At 39.0% G+C, this 16,177-nt stretch overlaps 1 protein-coding gene and 1 long non-coding RNA gene across 8 annotated transcripts in view; one reads left to right on the forward strand and one right to left on the reverse strand.

Moving 5' to 3' along the window:
• Nucleotides 1–6,823, reverse strand: part of LOC107320522 (uncharacterized) — a 40,618-nt gene extending 33,795 nt beyond the window's left edge. The window contains exon 1 of the long non-coding RNA XR_001558299.3: nucleotides 6,710–6,823. This is a non-coding gene — a long non-coding RNA (uncharacterized LOC107320522). The remainder of the gene's footprint in view (nucleotides 1–6,709) is intronic.
• SHISA9 (shisa family member 9) overlaps nucleotides 1–16,177 on the forward strand; it is a 169,875-nt gene that overhangs the window by 59,527 nt on the left and 94,171 nt on the right. For 2 of the 7 annotated variants that reach the window (XM_085513759.1, XM_085513758.1), the window contains one exon: nucleotides 13,184–14,355. The exons of the other annotated variants lie outside the window; for them this stretch is intronic. In XM_085513759.1, the coding sequence (XP_085369885.1) occupies nucleotides 13,184–13,329 (146 nt within the window). In that variant the 3' untranslated portion in view covers nucleotides 13,330–14,355. Of the gene's footprint in view, nucleotides 1–13,183; nucleotides 14,356–16,177 lie in introns of those variants that run through there. 7 annotated transcript variants of the gene reach the window in all.

Genomic DNA, 16,177 nt, shown 5'->3' on the forward strand with positions numbered 1-16,177 from the left:
GTTCCCACCGTGACATACATGTGTTTTTCTACTCATAATTTCTACACATATGCACTACATATGTACCCTATTTTATTCCATTTTACAAGTAAAGGAGAAGATCATCAGCAAGCCACTTCCCTCACAAATGCAACATCAAAGACAAAAACACTGCAGTCTCAGCAGCCATTCGTCTTGTGCGTTATTCAGCAGGAATGGCAATCTTTTTCAATACTACCTTTTCCTTCTTTTTTTACACCGTGTTTTTGCAATTTCCAAGTGCTTTAGCAAGTGGGATTGCTGCACGGGTTTGGGCACAGGCTGCATCCTGCATGGTGCAGTGTGTTGCCATGGTGATGTGATGTGTGGTTGCCATGGGGATGGAGGCAGCGGCTTGGCCCTAGTCTGGCTGACACCTGGGGCAGGGATGTGCATGCAGAGGGTACCTGGCAGTAGATGGGCTTCTTCATGGTGTGCCAGGGATTCTGCTGAAAATTAAGTAGGTTCTTTGTCTGAAATGAATTGTGTGCTAGTCTGTACTGCAGGAGCAATGTAGTTCTGATTGCAGGGAGATGGGAGGTATGAAGAGATTAATTGACTCAAAGTCATGTGAGGATTCAACACCAGTGCAGATTTCTGCACTGCAAGGCTTTCCCAATTCTACTGTATTGACTGAAAGCAGAATTACAATGAAAGGCTCCAAAAAGAACTGGGGCAGTGAGCAAAACCCATCTTGAAAAGCATGTTGAAAGGCAACAGCACCAACATGCAGGTCACACTGCAGCAAGACTTTGAAACAAAAAGGCTGTGGCACGTCGTCTACCACTCTCTATGGAAGAACTAATCGGTGAGGCAGCAATGCTGGCTCAGAGATTGCCTCTCAAAGTATACAGTTTCATTCAGCACACTAAATATTTGGGAGCTTCAAGAAAATTCATCTCACCAGAGTAGCTTCACAGAGAATCACATGATGCTTTCCTTGCCCTCCGGTTTCTCTTCTGAGAATAGTTCCATTTATTCCACTAACTTTTAGTGGATACTAAACAATGGGTGCATGGTCAACTCTTACAGAAGACATCACTAAACTAAATGCAAAGAGCCTTTTAAATGGTCAGGATTCCTAATTGCTCAGACAACACTTCTCCTGGTATTAGGATAAGTAATAACAACAAATTGAAAATGATTTTGAGCAGAGAAAGGAAAGAGATAACTGCTCCAAAAGACACAGATAATGAAAACTGCACTAACAGCCAGTGTTTCAGCAGCCTCTTCTTGTGAAAAATGTTGTTACATAATTTTTCTTTCTTATCCAAACAGATGGATTCAAGTAAGAATCTGCATTAGCTGACAATAATCAATATTCAGGTCTCCAGCCTCCATTACAGGTGCTCCAAAGTACAGTGGGTTAGATAACAACTCTTCCTAAGAGTTACAAAGAAATTCCATGTTAACACTGCGAGTCATTATCAAACCAGCATCTTGTCAGCCTTCCCACAAACACCACCAAAGCCATGCTAAGTACTGGCACATCTGCACTCCGTTGGAGAAGCATTAGAGATGTTTTAATCCTCACAAACACCTTCCCCAGTGGAATTTCTGGAACCTTCATCCTATTTTTATCACTTCACTTTGAATGCAAACTGTTCACTAGATGGTTTCCAAAGAACACAGAAAAGACTGTCCCTGCTTGAGAAGCTTGTAACTGAAGAATCACTTCATCTGCTTTAGAGAAATTATCACTACAGAGTTTATAAACAACTTCTTTTTAATGTAAGCCAATATAAATTAAGAATCAAATTAATTTCCTGTAATTAGAAAGCACAGCACTACCACTGTCTGTGTTTCTAAAGTTGGGACACTGTCCTTTTAGTATCTCTTATTTTGGCTTTGACAATACAGTGCAGCTCTTGGAGCAGTACTGCAGATGTCCTTTGTGCAGGGACCCACCCTCAAACTCTTGCACTGCCTTTGGCAATCAACTGTGAAATAAATACATACATATGACTCAGTATTGTAACTGTGACTAGCGTGCTAACCTCACTCATTCGTTCTGTCTATCGTAGTTATTTCTAGGGCACCACACTATCTGAATGCCAAAAATTGTCCTTGCCAGGAGCCGAACCCACACAGGCTCAGTTTCTGAAGGAGTGCAATTTCTGGGACCAGAAAACCACTTCCGTTTAGGGAGCAGACAATTACTGTAAATGGAATGGTAACCTGCATGGTAGCTCCCAGCTTGAGGTGGGCTCAACCCAAAATTCAGTTGCAGTATTAAGGTTCTTATCCACGTTTTTCATTTTTTCCTCCCACAACCACAACTCATTTTTTCATTTTTGTATCAAAGATAAGATCCAAAATAGCATGAAATACATTTTTTCTGGTAGAACTAAAATCAATACAGTAAATATGAGGGATGGTGGGCTCCAACTTTATATTTTACATTTATATTGAGTCATTTTCTTGACAGGTTGTGTTACTTTGAGTATAGCAGACACAGGAAAACAAAAACCATGCTTAGCAATAAAAATAATCGGTACTTTATATAAAATATTCCCCCAACTTCTACTGTGTTCCTGTTTTAAAGATAATGGAAAAGAGGGATGGAAAATGGGCAGAGGCTGTACTCTTATAATTTAAGTATGCTCTAAAAACCACTATGTGTGTGTCACTGCAAAGCAAGATGACTTGGCTTCACAGACCTTGTCCACTCATAGATGACTTTTTTATTGCAGGGTTAATATATTAAAGTTTTTATGCATTATACCATTACTGGATAAAGGACACTTGTAGCAGGGGAGCATCTATTTGCTTTCCAGCAGAAATAAATTGTGTTTTGGGCATTTTTCCTGCTGGGTTCACTATTCAGTCAATCTGTAGTACATGAACACCTTTGTAGCTTATGCAGAAGTTAGCACTGTTCTAATTTTCACATCTAACAATCATTAAGGAGAAAATTTTATACAAAAACCTGGCATTTCATATATCCAGTGTAGCAGTGTCTCTGCTATATGTATGGTGTGACTATTTTAAAAATAAAAATATGCATTCTAAGATAGACTGGAGGACAGCTAGTAATTTTATTCACAATTTAAACACAGTGAGCAACTCTGAATATCTGTCTTGTCTGGAGGCTTTTTCTTTAGCCAGCAGAGAGTCCTTAAAGCTTTTATTTAGGACACATAGGCTACAGTTCTAGAATGATGGCTTTGAAACCACCATATAAATTTTTACCTGAGTCACATGCTCATCTCATTATTTTTTTAGCCCTCCACATAAAGTTCACATGGCACTGTTACAATCAAGTGGCAGCAACAGAAATATTATGAGATCACAGCTCTTATATTTTGATAGAATTTTTGAGATTGATTATGGCAATTTTTACTTAAAAATGCAACGAAATAGACTATGGAATCGCAATCCAATTTAACAGCTAATAGTCAGTCACATGCAAATGTAAGAGGAAAAATCTAAGAGATTTTCTATATGCATCATAGTATAATGCCTGATAACAATCTGAAATTAACTTTACTTGATAATGAGGAATGCTATGTTATCAAATGCACACTACTGCATTGCTCGTGCACCGATCCAGCACCTGTGTATGGCACTGTGTCTGCCTAGAGTGTCAGGCAGAAGAAGGTCAGGGCCCGCACTGCACAGCTTCAGGAAAGCCTACCCATAAACGCAGCTCACCAGTGCACAGGTTGTTCTTTATGAAAGTTGGCATAAAATCAAGTGCCAAAAAAACTAATGGGGTTACTTGTGCTGATTTCAGTGGGCTTTTCTGTATGTCCCATAAGGTTAACTGGAATTGGCACAAATATATTTTACCTTCTTTTTTTTTACCATTCTAATTTTTCTACCTTGAATTGCTGTCTTTTTTAATTATATGCTATCAAACCCTTAGAATTAAGCGTAATGCTGTCCAATAATGTTGACAAAAAAAAAAAAAAAACAAACCAAAAAAAAAAACCCAACAAAAAAAAATAAAATTAGAAAGAGTAACTGAAGTTAAAAGAGGCAGTTAAAAGTTAATGGGCGAGCGTTCTTCAGGAGGGGCACTGATGCCATGTGGACCTGAGCTCATGCCAGGGCCATCCCTGATGTGTGACCCCAGCTGGCACAACAGGAGAGACTGAAAGGGACAGCACTGAATCCCGTCACTCTGCACTGACATTCAAGTACATCACGTGTTTATAAAGGTCTGGATGCTGATCATGGAAATATAATAAACAAATGTCACTGTTAAATCAAACACTGTACAAAGCAGCTTCAAACCCTCTTATTACAAGAATGAGTGAAATTTCCTTGTATTCTTAAAATAGTGTAAGATATTTTATTGAATTTTACTTTGCTATGATCAATAATGTAAAATATATGGGTTTAAAAACTACTTAAGATTTTTCATAGGTGCATACACCAAGATTACCTGGATACTCCAGGAGAAGCAGTTAAGTGATATCAGACAATGATCCCACCCACATTTTTAGGGAAACCTACTGTTCAGATGCAGTAGCTCATGAAAATATTCAATTTCTAAAGAGGCTGAATAGACAGTGGAATGAAAATCAACAGGACACAATTACAGCATTAAAGAATATACATTATGCACCAGGTCCAATTCTCTTAACCATGATTATAAAGCAATCTGTAAAATAATGAGTAGTAAAGCAGCCAATATTTTTTCCATCAGGGAAGCAGTTGCTCCATGTGGTTCTGAGTCCTTTCAGCACTTCTGCTCTATATGTTTAAAAATTCATTTTTAAAAACTGTGCAGCTTCTTCTGTTCTTCGGCAATGAAGACTGCATGATGAGGACAATCACTGCTGATGGAACAGTCTCAGCTATGACTTCAGCTCTTACTTCATAAATAGAAATTTGCCAAGGTTATTCTCTACTTGCATGTCCATTACAAAAATGCAAACAAGACAGTCATTTGACTTTCTAGAATTATACTATCAATTTGCCTAAATTCAGAATAACTGTAGCAGACACTTTAATTACTGATAAACTTGAATCCGAAAGAACACAATGCAGGGAGTCAAGGAAAGACGGTCAAGATCATCTAAGATGGTCAGAGAAGGGTAGAAAGGAAGATTACGATGCAAATGTTACTGGGAGGGAAAAGAGAAATCCAACAACACTGCTAAGAAAGATGCTTTCAGAGTTGAATACAAATAAGGAGAAATTAGCAACAATTGCATTAATTTGCATTACTTCAGAGAATACTAATTATGTCACTTTAAAAGCAGTTTTAAATTTTATTTTATTTTTTTTTCAGAGGACCCATAGTCTTCATCATTAGTTATTCTAGTTGATATTAGGTTGATTTATACACAACAAATGACATAACTGAGTAAAGGGGGAAAAAAAAAAATCAAATCCCAAGAATCCAAACTAAATGAACCGCCCACTGACCAAAGCACAGCTCTGGCCAAGGACAGACTGTCAAACCAGGCAGACAGAAGAGATGGAGTGAACAGTGCTGGTGCAAGATCTCATCAGAGACACAGCTTCAAAATGAAGCTGAGATTTGTAGCTGCTAAGAGAGAGGCAGGTGGCTGCCATGACATGAGGGCAAACTGAGCCCTTTGCTCCTACTCTCCGTATGCCCAGAACTCCTCTGCAGCACACACTGACTGGGCTGGTGCATTTTCATCCCTGCAGCCTCCTATATTGAAAAGGACAGATGTGGCTTCCCTCTTGATTATCTACAGGAGAGGAGAAACCCTCTGCAGAGGGCAGACACTGTGGCTCAGCAGCAGATAGATATGCGTGCTCCTCCCTGCTTAGATGGGAAGACATGAAGTGAGTAATGGCAGAAGGGTACAATTCATGCAGTAAGTTTTAGAATAACAGTAACAGGTGTGTAAGAATGAGGGATAAGTTAACAGGAATTTTTAGAAGGCTGTGATGTCAGCCAACATTTGATGAAACGGTTCCACAAACTTCCCAATGCCCTGAGCCCAGGGGTGGCAGCCCAGCACTTCTGAACAGCATCCTTTTGACTTTTGCACCCTAACAAGGAAATGCTTCACTAGCACAGAAAAATGCAAGATGTAATTTGTGTATGGCATTGCCATACATGCTGACTGTATCAGGTTGCTTTTCTCCCCAGAGCAATGTCACAGTTCTTCCCTCAAATATGCACTCTCAAAAAATAAGCATGATCTCAATGGTTAAGAATTGATTATGACTCCATTAGGAAACAGCAATATCTGCAACTCCTCCCTAATTTAAAGACAAATCAATTCTAAGTATATTAGTACTTCTAGCACTTCCAAATTCTGAGTTAAATGCTGTGCAAATTACAAAATCCTCAGTTATTTTAATAAATCTTGTTTACAGACAACTCTAAAAATCAGTGAAAATGAATTCACTCAGACTATTCTGCCCTCAGTGCTGACAAAAATAGAACAAATTTCTTTTTACTACGGGAATGTGAAGAAAAAAGCTGTAATAGAGTATAATCACAATATGGTAGCAGCACATGTTATTTTGCCACTACTAGAACTGATACGTTTAAGTTTGAGAAAGGAATTACTTTCAAAGGAAAGGTTTCTTTCTTTCCACTTGTTATGGAAAATAAATGTTGGATATAATCTTGGTAACATATTTTTAGTTTAAAAGATTTATGTTTTAAACACTGTTATTGGTCTTACGGTATCAGTATCTAAGACATTTACTGTACTAGTTCATCTGCTGTAATCATTTGTTAATGGCTACTTACCAAAGTACAGGAAGATTCAACCCTGTATGATGTGAAGGGCAGCCCTCTGGGCCATACAAACCAGTTAAAATGTTTCATTTTGCCTCTCTGGTTTGAATTCAGCAGAAGGGCCAGTATGCCACTGAAGTGTTTAAAAACATGCAGCACGTGGTCATGAGTTAGCAACGCTCAGAAATGAACAGGTTCCCTAATTGGCTGTTGTACGTTGTCCTTATTCTTAATTGTCAAGATGCTACAGGAAGAATGATTCATTTCCTGATTCATGTCGCAGGAAGGAGGATCTCCCAGGAACAGCTTTTGTCACTGCAGTCATGCTGACACTCTCACAGTACAAAGACTTAGGAGGCTGAATCTTTCAATTATTGTCCTTTGGTTTAAACTATTCAATTAATTCAAGTATTGACTTAGCAATTTCTTACTGACCTACCTCCTCCTGAAGCAGATCTGTTGCAAGCACTGCATCTTTATCAGAAGAGATCCTTTTGAAGGCTCAGTAAGAACGGTTATGAATATAGGTGGTTTCTTTCAAAGTATTTGGAGATTATTTCAGTGTACAGGACAGATCCTTTTCTTTCCAATAAATGAAAACAGCAGTATCCAATTAATAGCTGATGTTATTGTACGTTGTAGGGCACAGCATATACACACAACTGATTCCTAATTACTGCACAGTGCCATTAACATTATGTTGCCCATGAAATATTACAATTCAAAGGCATTTTAAGCGCTCTAATTTTCTCTAGGCTTGGCACAGCTCTTTTCTTTTGATTCCTGAAACCTGAACCCTGATCTGCAGAAGTGAGGGCTGTGGACATTTCCATTGTTCCACTTTCAGGAAGAGGATTTGCATTCAAATGAAACAAAAAGAGAAGCAGTCTATAATTAAGACAGTGCACAAAGAGATTTGTTGATGAAAACTCATGAAGCTGATGATATTTTTAAAGGAGTATGTAGCCAAAGAGAGAGTTCACACATGCCAGAGCCTTTCCAGTTAAGCATCTGGCAGGATACTGCTGAATGGTCTGACTGCAACCATTGTGCTCAGCCAGGCTAACTCACACAGCTTGAGGGTGAAAGTTAGTACCAAAAAGTTCTGAGCAAAATTGAAAAGAATTGGATGTTGTCAATTGCTTCTATCTGTAACGTCTGTCATACTGACTGATACAATGATGACTCCACCTGAGCGCTGGGCCACTGGTCCCTAGAATATCATACTGTCCATGTCTGCTGAAAAAGAATTTGGTATTCTCTTTCCCAAATAAGATGCTTTAGACTTCTACAGTATCTATTTGTTAGTAGTGAAGACTTTGGAAATACTGAAAAAATATAAAAGAACAGTTTGCCAAAGCACATGTGGAGAGGGACATGAGCAGCCAGGGTCTGCACAGCCATACTGTCACACACAGGTGGGCAAGTTTGTGCTGCACAGACAGAAGCAGGGAAGACTGCGGCCCACAGATTTAGTCCCACCTTATCTTCCTATGAGACAAATGCCTTGTGAATACGTGCAGATACAATTATTAAGTTAAAAATATGTATTTTAATAAAAAATCTGACAAAATCTATTAAACGCTATTTGACAACTGTGAAACTTCTTGGTCATCAAGCAGTATCACTTGGAGCAGTACATGCAGAAAATCTCGTGATCAGAGCAGTACTACGCATTCCTGCTTTTTTCCCTCTTCAAGACTTTGTGCGAAAATTTTGCAGTTTTATAAATCGCGTGTTTGCAGTTGGAGAAAAGCATGTTTTGCACCCCCTGTATCTGAATTATCTGTGTTTCCTGGAAAGCAGTATTACGGAACTCTATGAACTGTCTTCAGGATTCTTCTGTCAGGTTCAGTTACAAGCTCATTTTCCATCTTCCTGTGCTATAAATGCAGATTATGGTATGGCAGATAGTGTGGTCTCTTGATCCAAACTTTAAAAGCTTTAAATCTAATTTAACTTTTCTGCTGAAGACGCATTAGCCAAAATAACATAGGTGTTATTTTGGTAGGGCTAAAAAGAATAAAATGTGGAAACAAGTTCCAGCTTTGTTATTCAGCTACCCTTGATTGTCCTCTGAATTCCCTTCTTTTTATTTTATATACAAACTGATCTACAGGCAAACATGAGAAAGCTGAGACACCACAATCCACACTGTCTCCTTTGTACAGAGGATCAGGGCTCAGTCTTGTCCTGGCCATTACCCATCTAAGTAAACAACACACACTATATGATTTTCTTTGAGTGGTGTCTTTATAGTGGGCAGGGAAGATAAAGGAGATCTGCAGTGGGGGCAATACTCCTACTGCTGAGAACGGGTCACGTTTTAGATGGTTTAAGTTGCCCTTTTTCTGCACACCAGCTAATTATCCCAGCTACCATACTGCTGTTTGTCACGTCCATCCACAGCAGTCACTTTATTCATGTTGGAACATATTGAATACATCAAAATTAAACAAGGCTGTAATTTTTCATCATTTTTCAAAAGAAAGCATTTTCAATCAGTTGTTATTTGCAAATTACTGTTGGGTAGTATGGATATGGGAGAGTTTAACCTGTTCACTTTTATTAAATGTATGTTCTCATACTAAACCTTCACCTACTCATCTAGATCTGGCTATTGCTGTTAAGGAAGAGTAACTCTGAATGTTTCTCACCAAACAAAAATCTACTTCCATCAAAGTGCAGCAGAAAACACTAAGACAGTTTTTTTCCCTTAAATCCCTTCCTAATGCATGCTTATATTTGAATTATCCTACTTTTCAATTCGTTCAGCAGCTCTCACTGATACCACCCATTAGTGGATTTATGGTAATCCCATGCATTATTAACAACTCAAGTTTTATTCAGCAAATGGCATATTAAGTATTGTGATATTCGGAATAATATAGTGCAGCATCTTTGAACATCCAGTCTGATCTTCCATTAAACTTTGTTTTTCCAGTTGATATTGAAGAAACTGTATACAGGCATTATCTGCATTTAGTTTATACCAGGATATTACATATTACAACAGCAGAATGACAATCTACCTACATAAGGTACACATGGACAATTAGGAGCAGCAGCCCAGTCTATCCTGCTCTGTGTTACTCAACTCACCAAAGACAAGTGCATGAAAAGTTCACTCTACAGGCACCTTAAAGTTGAGCAGACTTTCACCTTTATCTCTGTCAACCCTCTGGCTTGGCACCTATAGCTGATTAATACAGAATCACAGAATCACAGAATTGTAGGGGTTGGAAGGGACCTCTAGAGATCATCGAGTCCAACCCCCCTGCCAAAGCAGGCTCCCTACACCATGTCACACAGGAAGGCGTCCAGGCGGATCTTAAATATCTCCAGAGAAGGAGACTCCACCACCTCCCTGGGCAGCCTGTTCCAGTGCTCCGTCACCCTCACTGTAAAGAAGTTCTTCCGCACATTTGTGTGGAACTTCCTATGCTGTACTTTCATCCCATTACCCCTAGTCCTATCCCCACGCACTAAATACCATTAAGTTTCATTGTGATCTCTCATTGTAGAACATTTCTTAAAAGATTATGAAGATCTTAGCTAATAACTGAAGTTTTGCTTTCAAGGAGGAAGAAAATTATTTTACTCACAAACTACAGAGCTGAAGATAACTTATCAGCTCATGTAAATCAGTCAAGCCCCATTAACTTCAGAGGAACTGGATCAAATTAGCCAAGTTGAGGACCAAACCCTTAATTATTCTCTCAGTAATGGACTTTGACCTTCTACCTCAAGACCACTAGGTAGGTGTTAAACAGCAGCTTTTCACAAGCAACTGGGATTTCACTGAGGAGCTTAGATATTAAATGCCAATTAAAATGTACACTGGGGATTCTCACTGTACACATGAAACTTCCAGTGCAGAACTTATCCTTCTTGCTTAGTCGAAAATAATTTTTTCCCTTCCTGTATATTTTAAATGAGGTTGCCTCTTTAACCTTATTATTTCTAATTGAAAGCAGCAGTTAAAAGCATTCTGATGTGCAGAGATTCAAGATATTCATCTACAAAGGCAAAAAGTGCTTTTGCCTAAATTTAAAGTAAATTATCGTGGCCTGTTGGCTTTTCAGCAGTAAATGTCCCCTTCTTTTGCCTAACAGAAATGGCAAAAGAGTATGTGATTCCCAAAGGATTAAACTTTAGATACATCCATAAGTTCCTATTTAGTCCATGAAAGCAGCCTCCTGTTCTTCCAAGAGCAGTACAAACAGGGAATATACACTAAAAACTAGATAGTGCCACGATGCATTTTTAAACACAGGTATATTTTATGTCACACAAGGGTAGTGGGCAGTTGTTTCTTTTGAAAACTGTGGGATTTTGACTCTTTTCCTCTTGTCAAGGTAAAGAAAAAGACTATAAAGTGCTCCTCAAAACCAATGGAATCCTTTCAAGATTTACATGGTAGATTTAAGTAAGGTCTGTGTGATAGAACAAGGGGAACTGGCTTCAAATTTGAAGAGGGTTGATTTAGGTTAAATATAATGAAACAGTCTTTCACAGTGAGAGTGGGAGGCACTGGAACAGGTTGCCCAATGATGTGGCTGTTGTCCCATCCTCGGAGACTTCCAAGGTGTGGCTGGATCAGACCCTGGGTTGTGGTGTCCCTTTGCATTGTAGGGGAGTTGGACGAGATGACCTTTAAAGGCTCTTTCCAATTCTAAGGATTCTATGATACCAAGCTGATTAGCACACCTTGTTTGCTAGCTCTCATATTCCCATCTTCTCTGTGTGCTCTCCAGTTATTTAACTCTGACTTGTGTGCCCCGGTGGCGCAAGTGGTAGGAATGCCACGTTGCAACACCAAGGCCCTGGGTTCGAATCCCCCCTGTGGCACAAGTGGTAGAAGTGCCGCTCTGCTACACAGGAGGCTCGAATCCCAGGGGGTTGGACTCAATGATCTCTAAGGTCCCTTCCAACCCACATGATACTATGATACTATGAAGCTGAACAGTTATTTCTACTGCAATTGGACACTATCATTCTTAGAGGAAATGAAAGCGCAGGTACACTCAAGCCTGCACGTGTTGTGTGTAGAAATAAGTATCTGGAATTACATGGGCATGGCAGTGTAGCATGTAAAGGCTTTCTCTTTGTTGCTCTGCATATTCCCTGTGTGCTTGTACATACAATCTGCAAGATGGAGAGCCTGGTTACCAGGGCTGACACCTACTGTGGCACTTCAGCTGCATGGGGAGAGATGTGCATTCCTCTGCTGTAGTCTCAGTGCAGTCTAAGAGTGTTCCCCAGCACTCTGGCTTTTTTCCCTAGGTTTTTTGTTGTTGTTGTTGTTGTTGTTTTGTTGTTTTTTTTTGGTTTTTTTTGCGTGTGTGTGCGCTGTCCCCACAGTTGGAACAAGTAACTGGTTCTGTAACTCCTTCTCTTGCACAGATAGCACCTGTAAGACATTTGCCAAACCTGCTTACAATCTAAAGAATATTTAATTTCACGAAGCTAACTATATAACAGGAAATAGTAAGAAGGCTCCTGGATCACTAATGCCAGGCTGTCTACCTGGCTATCCATCCATCCACTGAAATAAATATAGCTCCATAAAAGCCTGAATTTAAAAAAAGAAAAAGAAAAAAGAAAAAAGAAAAAAAAAAGTAAATCCTGTTTTCTGAGTTTTAATAAATGTACCTATCATGCTGATTCTGGTCTTACGTGTACAAAAGCAATCCCAATTACTTATAAATGATCCATATCAGCTCCTATTACAATGTACATCACTGTGATTCAGTCAAGGTGAAAGGAACAGGCAGTACCAGGTGCTGGACAACACAGACAGGCTTTACGTCACATTGTCAAGGTCATCCCCTTTGGGTTCACTTCTGTCAGCTGTGATTCTACATGAGGAAAGATAAGAAGGAAAGCAAAACAGAACTCTGAAATGGAGATGCAAATTTAAGCTCTCTTTGACACAGCCTTCAGTGGATACAGTGCAGATACTGTAATTCAGAAAGAAAGTTGCTTTATTTGACCAAAGAAAAACAGATTTACTTCAAGGTAGTTTCTTTCTAATGACCGTATTACATAAAGGCAGGTTTAAATAAAGGTATGAACACTATAGTAAATTAATTGCGTTTAATTCAGCTCTATGCACCTGTCTAGACATGTTTTTAACTCACACACTGCAGTGAACACATAGAATGAAAGATCTTTCTAAATCTTTTATGCATTTCTTAGTCTTTGAATAAGAGCAGGAAGAAGTGGCGGTAGTCACATTCAGCACCCAGTGACCGGAGCTGTGCTTGGGGGAGTCCGATTTCTAACAAAGGCCTGTAATTTTGTGTGTGAAACTCTGTGCTGCCTTTTGCTCTAACCTAAGGCATCATTTTACCTCTGCAATTAAATGTGGATTTGACTAATAACACATAAACACAGCCCCAGATCACACAGTACAGGAAGTTGAAGAAAAAAAAAAGCCAGAATAACTGCAGCACTTCTGCTCTTCTGTGAATCATTCCCCAGGAGCACAACCAGACAAGGAAACAGCGACAACCATCTCACACTGCACTTCAGGCCATGGCTTAAATTCTATCATCTTGGCCACTTCGGACGTTTTTAGTGAAGCATATCCATGCTGCTTTCTTGCCAATGAGTACATATTTGTGTAGGCACTCAGTTGCACTACCAGGAGACTACAGAAAGCAGCAACAAGACCTCACAGGACAGCAGCAAGCAGTGCCACCCAACTGGAGTGGGGCACTCATCCCACCCCAACATTCCTTTGTGAAGCCTGAGGACCCACAGAAACCTGCTGCAGTTACTCTTTAGTGCTCCAGAAACTGATTCATGCTGCAGACTTTGTGCAGGATACTTCAAGATGCAACAATGAAGTGCTGAGCTTTGATAAACCTCAGAAGAGAAAGTATCCTGTATTTAGTATGGGCTGAGAGTCTGCAGTCTGATCCCATTCAGTCTGTTTATATGCTCACAAAAAAAAACAACAACCCTTTATAGAGAAAACCCCCTTGACCTGCCTGTGTTCTCATTTACATTGATTTGAATGAGAAAAAATGCTATTATGACGTTAATGCTGAATTCAGGGCAAACGTGTGGAATATAATTTTCTTTCTTTTATTACAACAAAAATGTTTAAGGCACATCGAAAGATAGGAGGCTGCATCTTAATGTAATGTTACACAGTGGCGAGGCAAACTAGAGAGAAAAACAGAAGGAATAAAGAGAATGATCCTTGTGGAAGCAAGGTCACTATGTAAGATCAATGCCCATTTGGACAACTCACAAATGCTCCAATGCTCATATTGTAATTCATTTGAGTGGTTTAAAAGACACTCTAAAATCAATACATGAACATTCTGTTATTGCTTAAATGGATGTAAGGAGTATGCATGCTGTTCTTGAGCATTTGACATGGCAAACAGGCAAAAATGTGCTTCACTAATGCCACCAGGTAGAGGTGGGAGTTTATATAAACGGTCTCTCTTGATTATTCTCTGAAAATTATTAAACCTGTCAAAGCTGAGATCAAGGAAAGGCTCAAGATTACACCACCTGCTACTGAAGGGCATTAAATTACTGAATGACTGAGTTCTTGGAATGGTTTTGTGTTAACTGCAAGGGAGACATACTATCATGTGAAAACTTGGGGGAGAAAGTAAAACTGCTCTGTGTAATCATTTCCTTTCGGCTATTTCCATCATTTACCACAGCTGTGGTGACAAGGGTTTTCTTCAGAAAAAGAAAACTCAACATGGCAACTTTTGGCAAGCTTATCTAAGTACAAAGAAATGGTTTTCTGGTCACATTTCCAGGTCTTTCCATAGATTTATCCGTACAGCAGATGACAAAAGCACATGTTATACACAACCATGCCATGCAAAGATAAAAACACGTAACAGCAAATGTATGCTGAAAAATTTCATCTCTTCCTACCCAATCAGGCTGTGACAAAGAAGCTCCCTCCATTTATAACAAAGGTACAACCACAATATTTGTAGATATCCGGAACTTGTGTGGATCACTGTAGGTACTGTTGAGTTTTGTTCCAGCAAGCTCTGTGACTCCATTTCATTGTATATGTTAAAAATATTGAAATAGGATCATCAAAAATAATTTATTCTTCCCTTCCCTTCCCTTCCCTTCCCTTCCCTTCCCTTCCCTTCCCTTCCCTTCCCTTCCCTTCCCTTCCCTTCCCTTCCCTTCCCTTCCCTTCCCTTCCCTTCCCTTCCCTTCCCTTCCCTTCCCTTCCCTTCCCTTCCCTTCCCTTCCCTTCCCTTCCTTTTTTTTTCTTTTTTGAAACAGAAAGATAAATAAGTTTGCCAGTCAGTACAGAGACTGAATATAGCTCAGCTGTACCTACAGTGATCCATAGAGAAGCCTAAGTCAAACTTTTTGGAAGTTGCAATTCAGACACACTGCATATATTTCTTAGAATTAAACTCGGAAAGGAAAAGCAAAGAATTATCAGTTTTGATTAAAATAAAATCAGTTATATTTTTAACTTCTGTGGTTAGTTCTACTTAATTACTTATGGCATTAAAAGGACATCATGTGGTATGTGTTTTACTGTGAACTGAAATGCTCTTATTTAAGGCAAGAATTCAAACCAAACCAAAACAAAGAAAGACAAGACACAGATCAGTTTCAGTCCATGTCTGGGGGCATGTATGCATGCCAACAGCTATACTGAATGAGAAATGCTATTCATGTGCGTACAGTTTGTATGTGCAAGCATTTGCAACAGTGTGGATTCAGAAGTCAATTATGGGGAGCCTTTCACTGCATTTCAAAAAGCCTGCACACAAAATTTGTTGCTGATAGTGTTCTGAATGGTGAGTTCTCGACCCAAATTTTAAACACAAATGTGAAAATGCCATTTCCTTCAAGAAGCACATCTTTTGTACCACCTGAAGAGCTATATTTAAGATTTCATTCACTTTCAAAAAGCACTGTTCCTTCTGGAGAAAGACAATTGTAAACATTGTGTAGTCAAGTAAAATAGCTGTTCAATACAATAAGGCTGATTCACTTCTACCATCACTTCAGGCAGTCATTTACATCTCACAATGTTTATTATTACTCAGATATGGTAATCTTCAACATCCACTCTACTGCACTCTGAAGAGTGGACCTGAGAACTTTGCTCTTCTCTTGGGATTTTCTACTTCCTCTCAGCTGCAGTCTTCTACCATAATGAATTTTTTAACTTCATAAAATCTGCTCATTTAAAGAGGCCATAAAAGAACATCACATTTTCTTATCCTAACCACGGAGCCAGTAGGATTTAGGATTTGAACCAAGAGCACTTTTAATATTCTAAAATAATGGGATATTTTTTGTCTATGACCATCCACCACATGAGACTTCATCATTCACAAAATGGAAACCAAATGCTACAGATTTTCTGTCTAAGGTAAAAATTTTTAAGTATGACTAGTAAAAAAACCAAAACAAACAAACAAACATAAAAACAGATTAAAAACAAAAAACACTTTACGC

This window comes from Coturnix japonica, chromosome 13, assembly GCF_054131305.1.
Source record: "Coturnix japonica strain WE chromosome 13, WE-NBRP24, whole genome shotgun sequence".
NCBI lineage: Eukaryota > Metazoa > Chordata > Aves > Galliformes > Phasianidae > Coturnix > Coturnix japonica.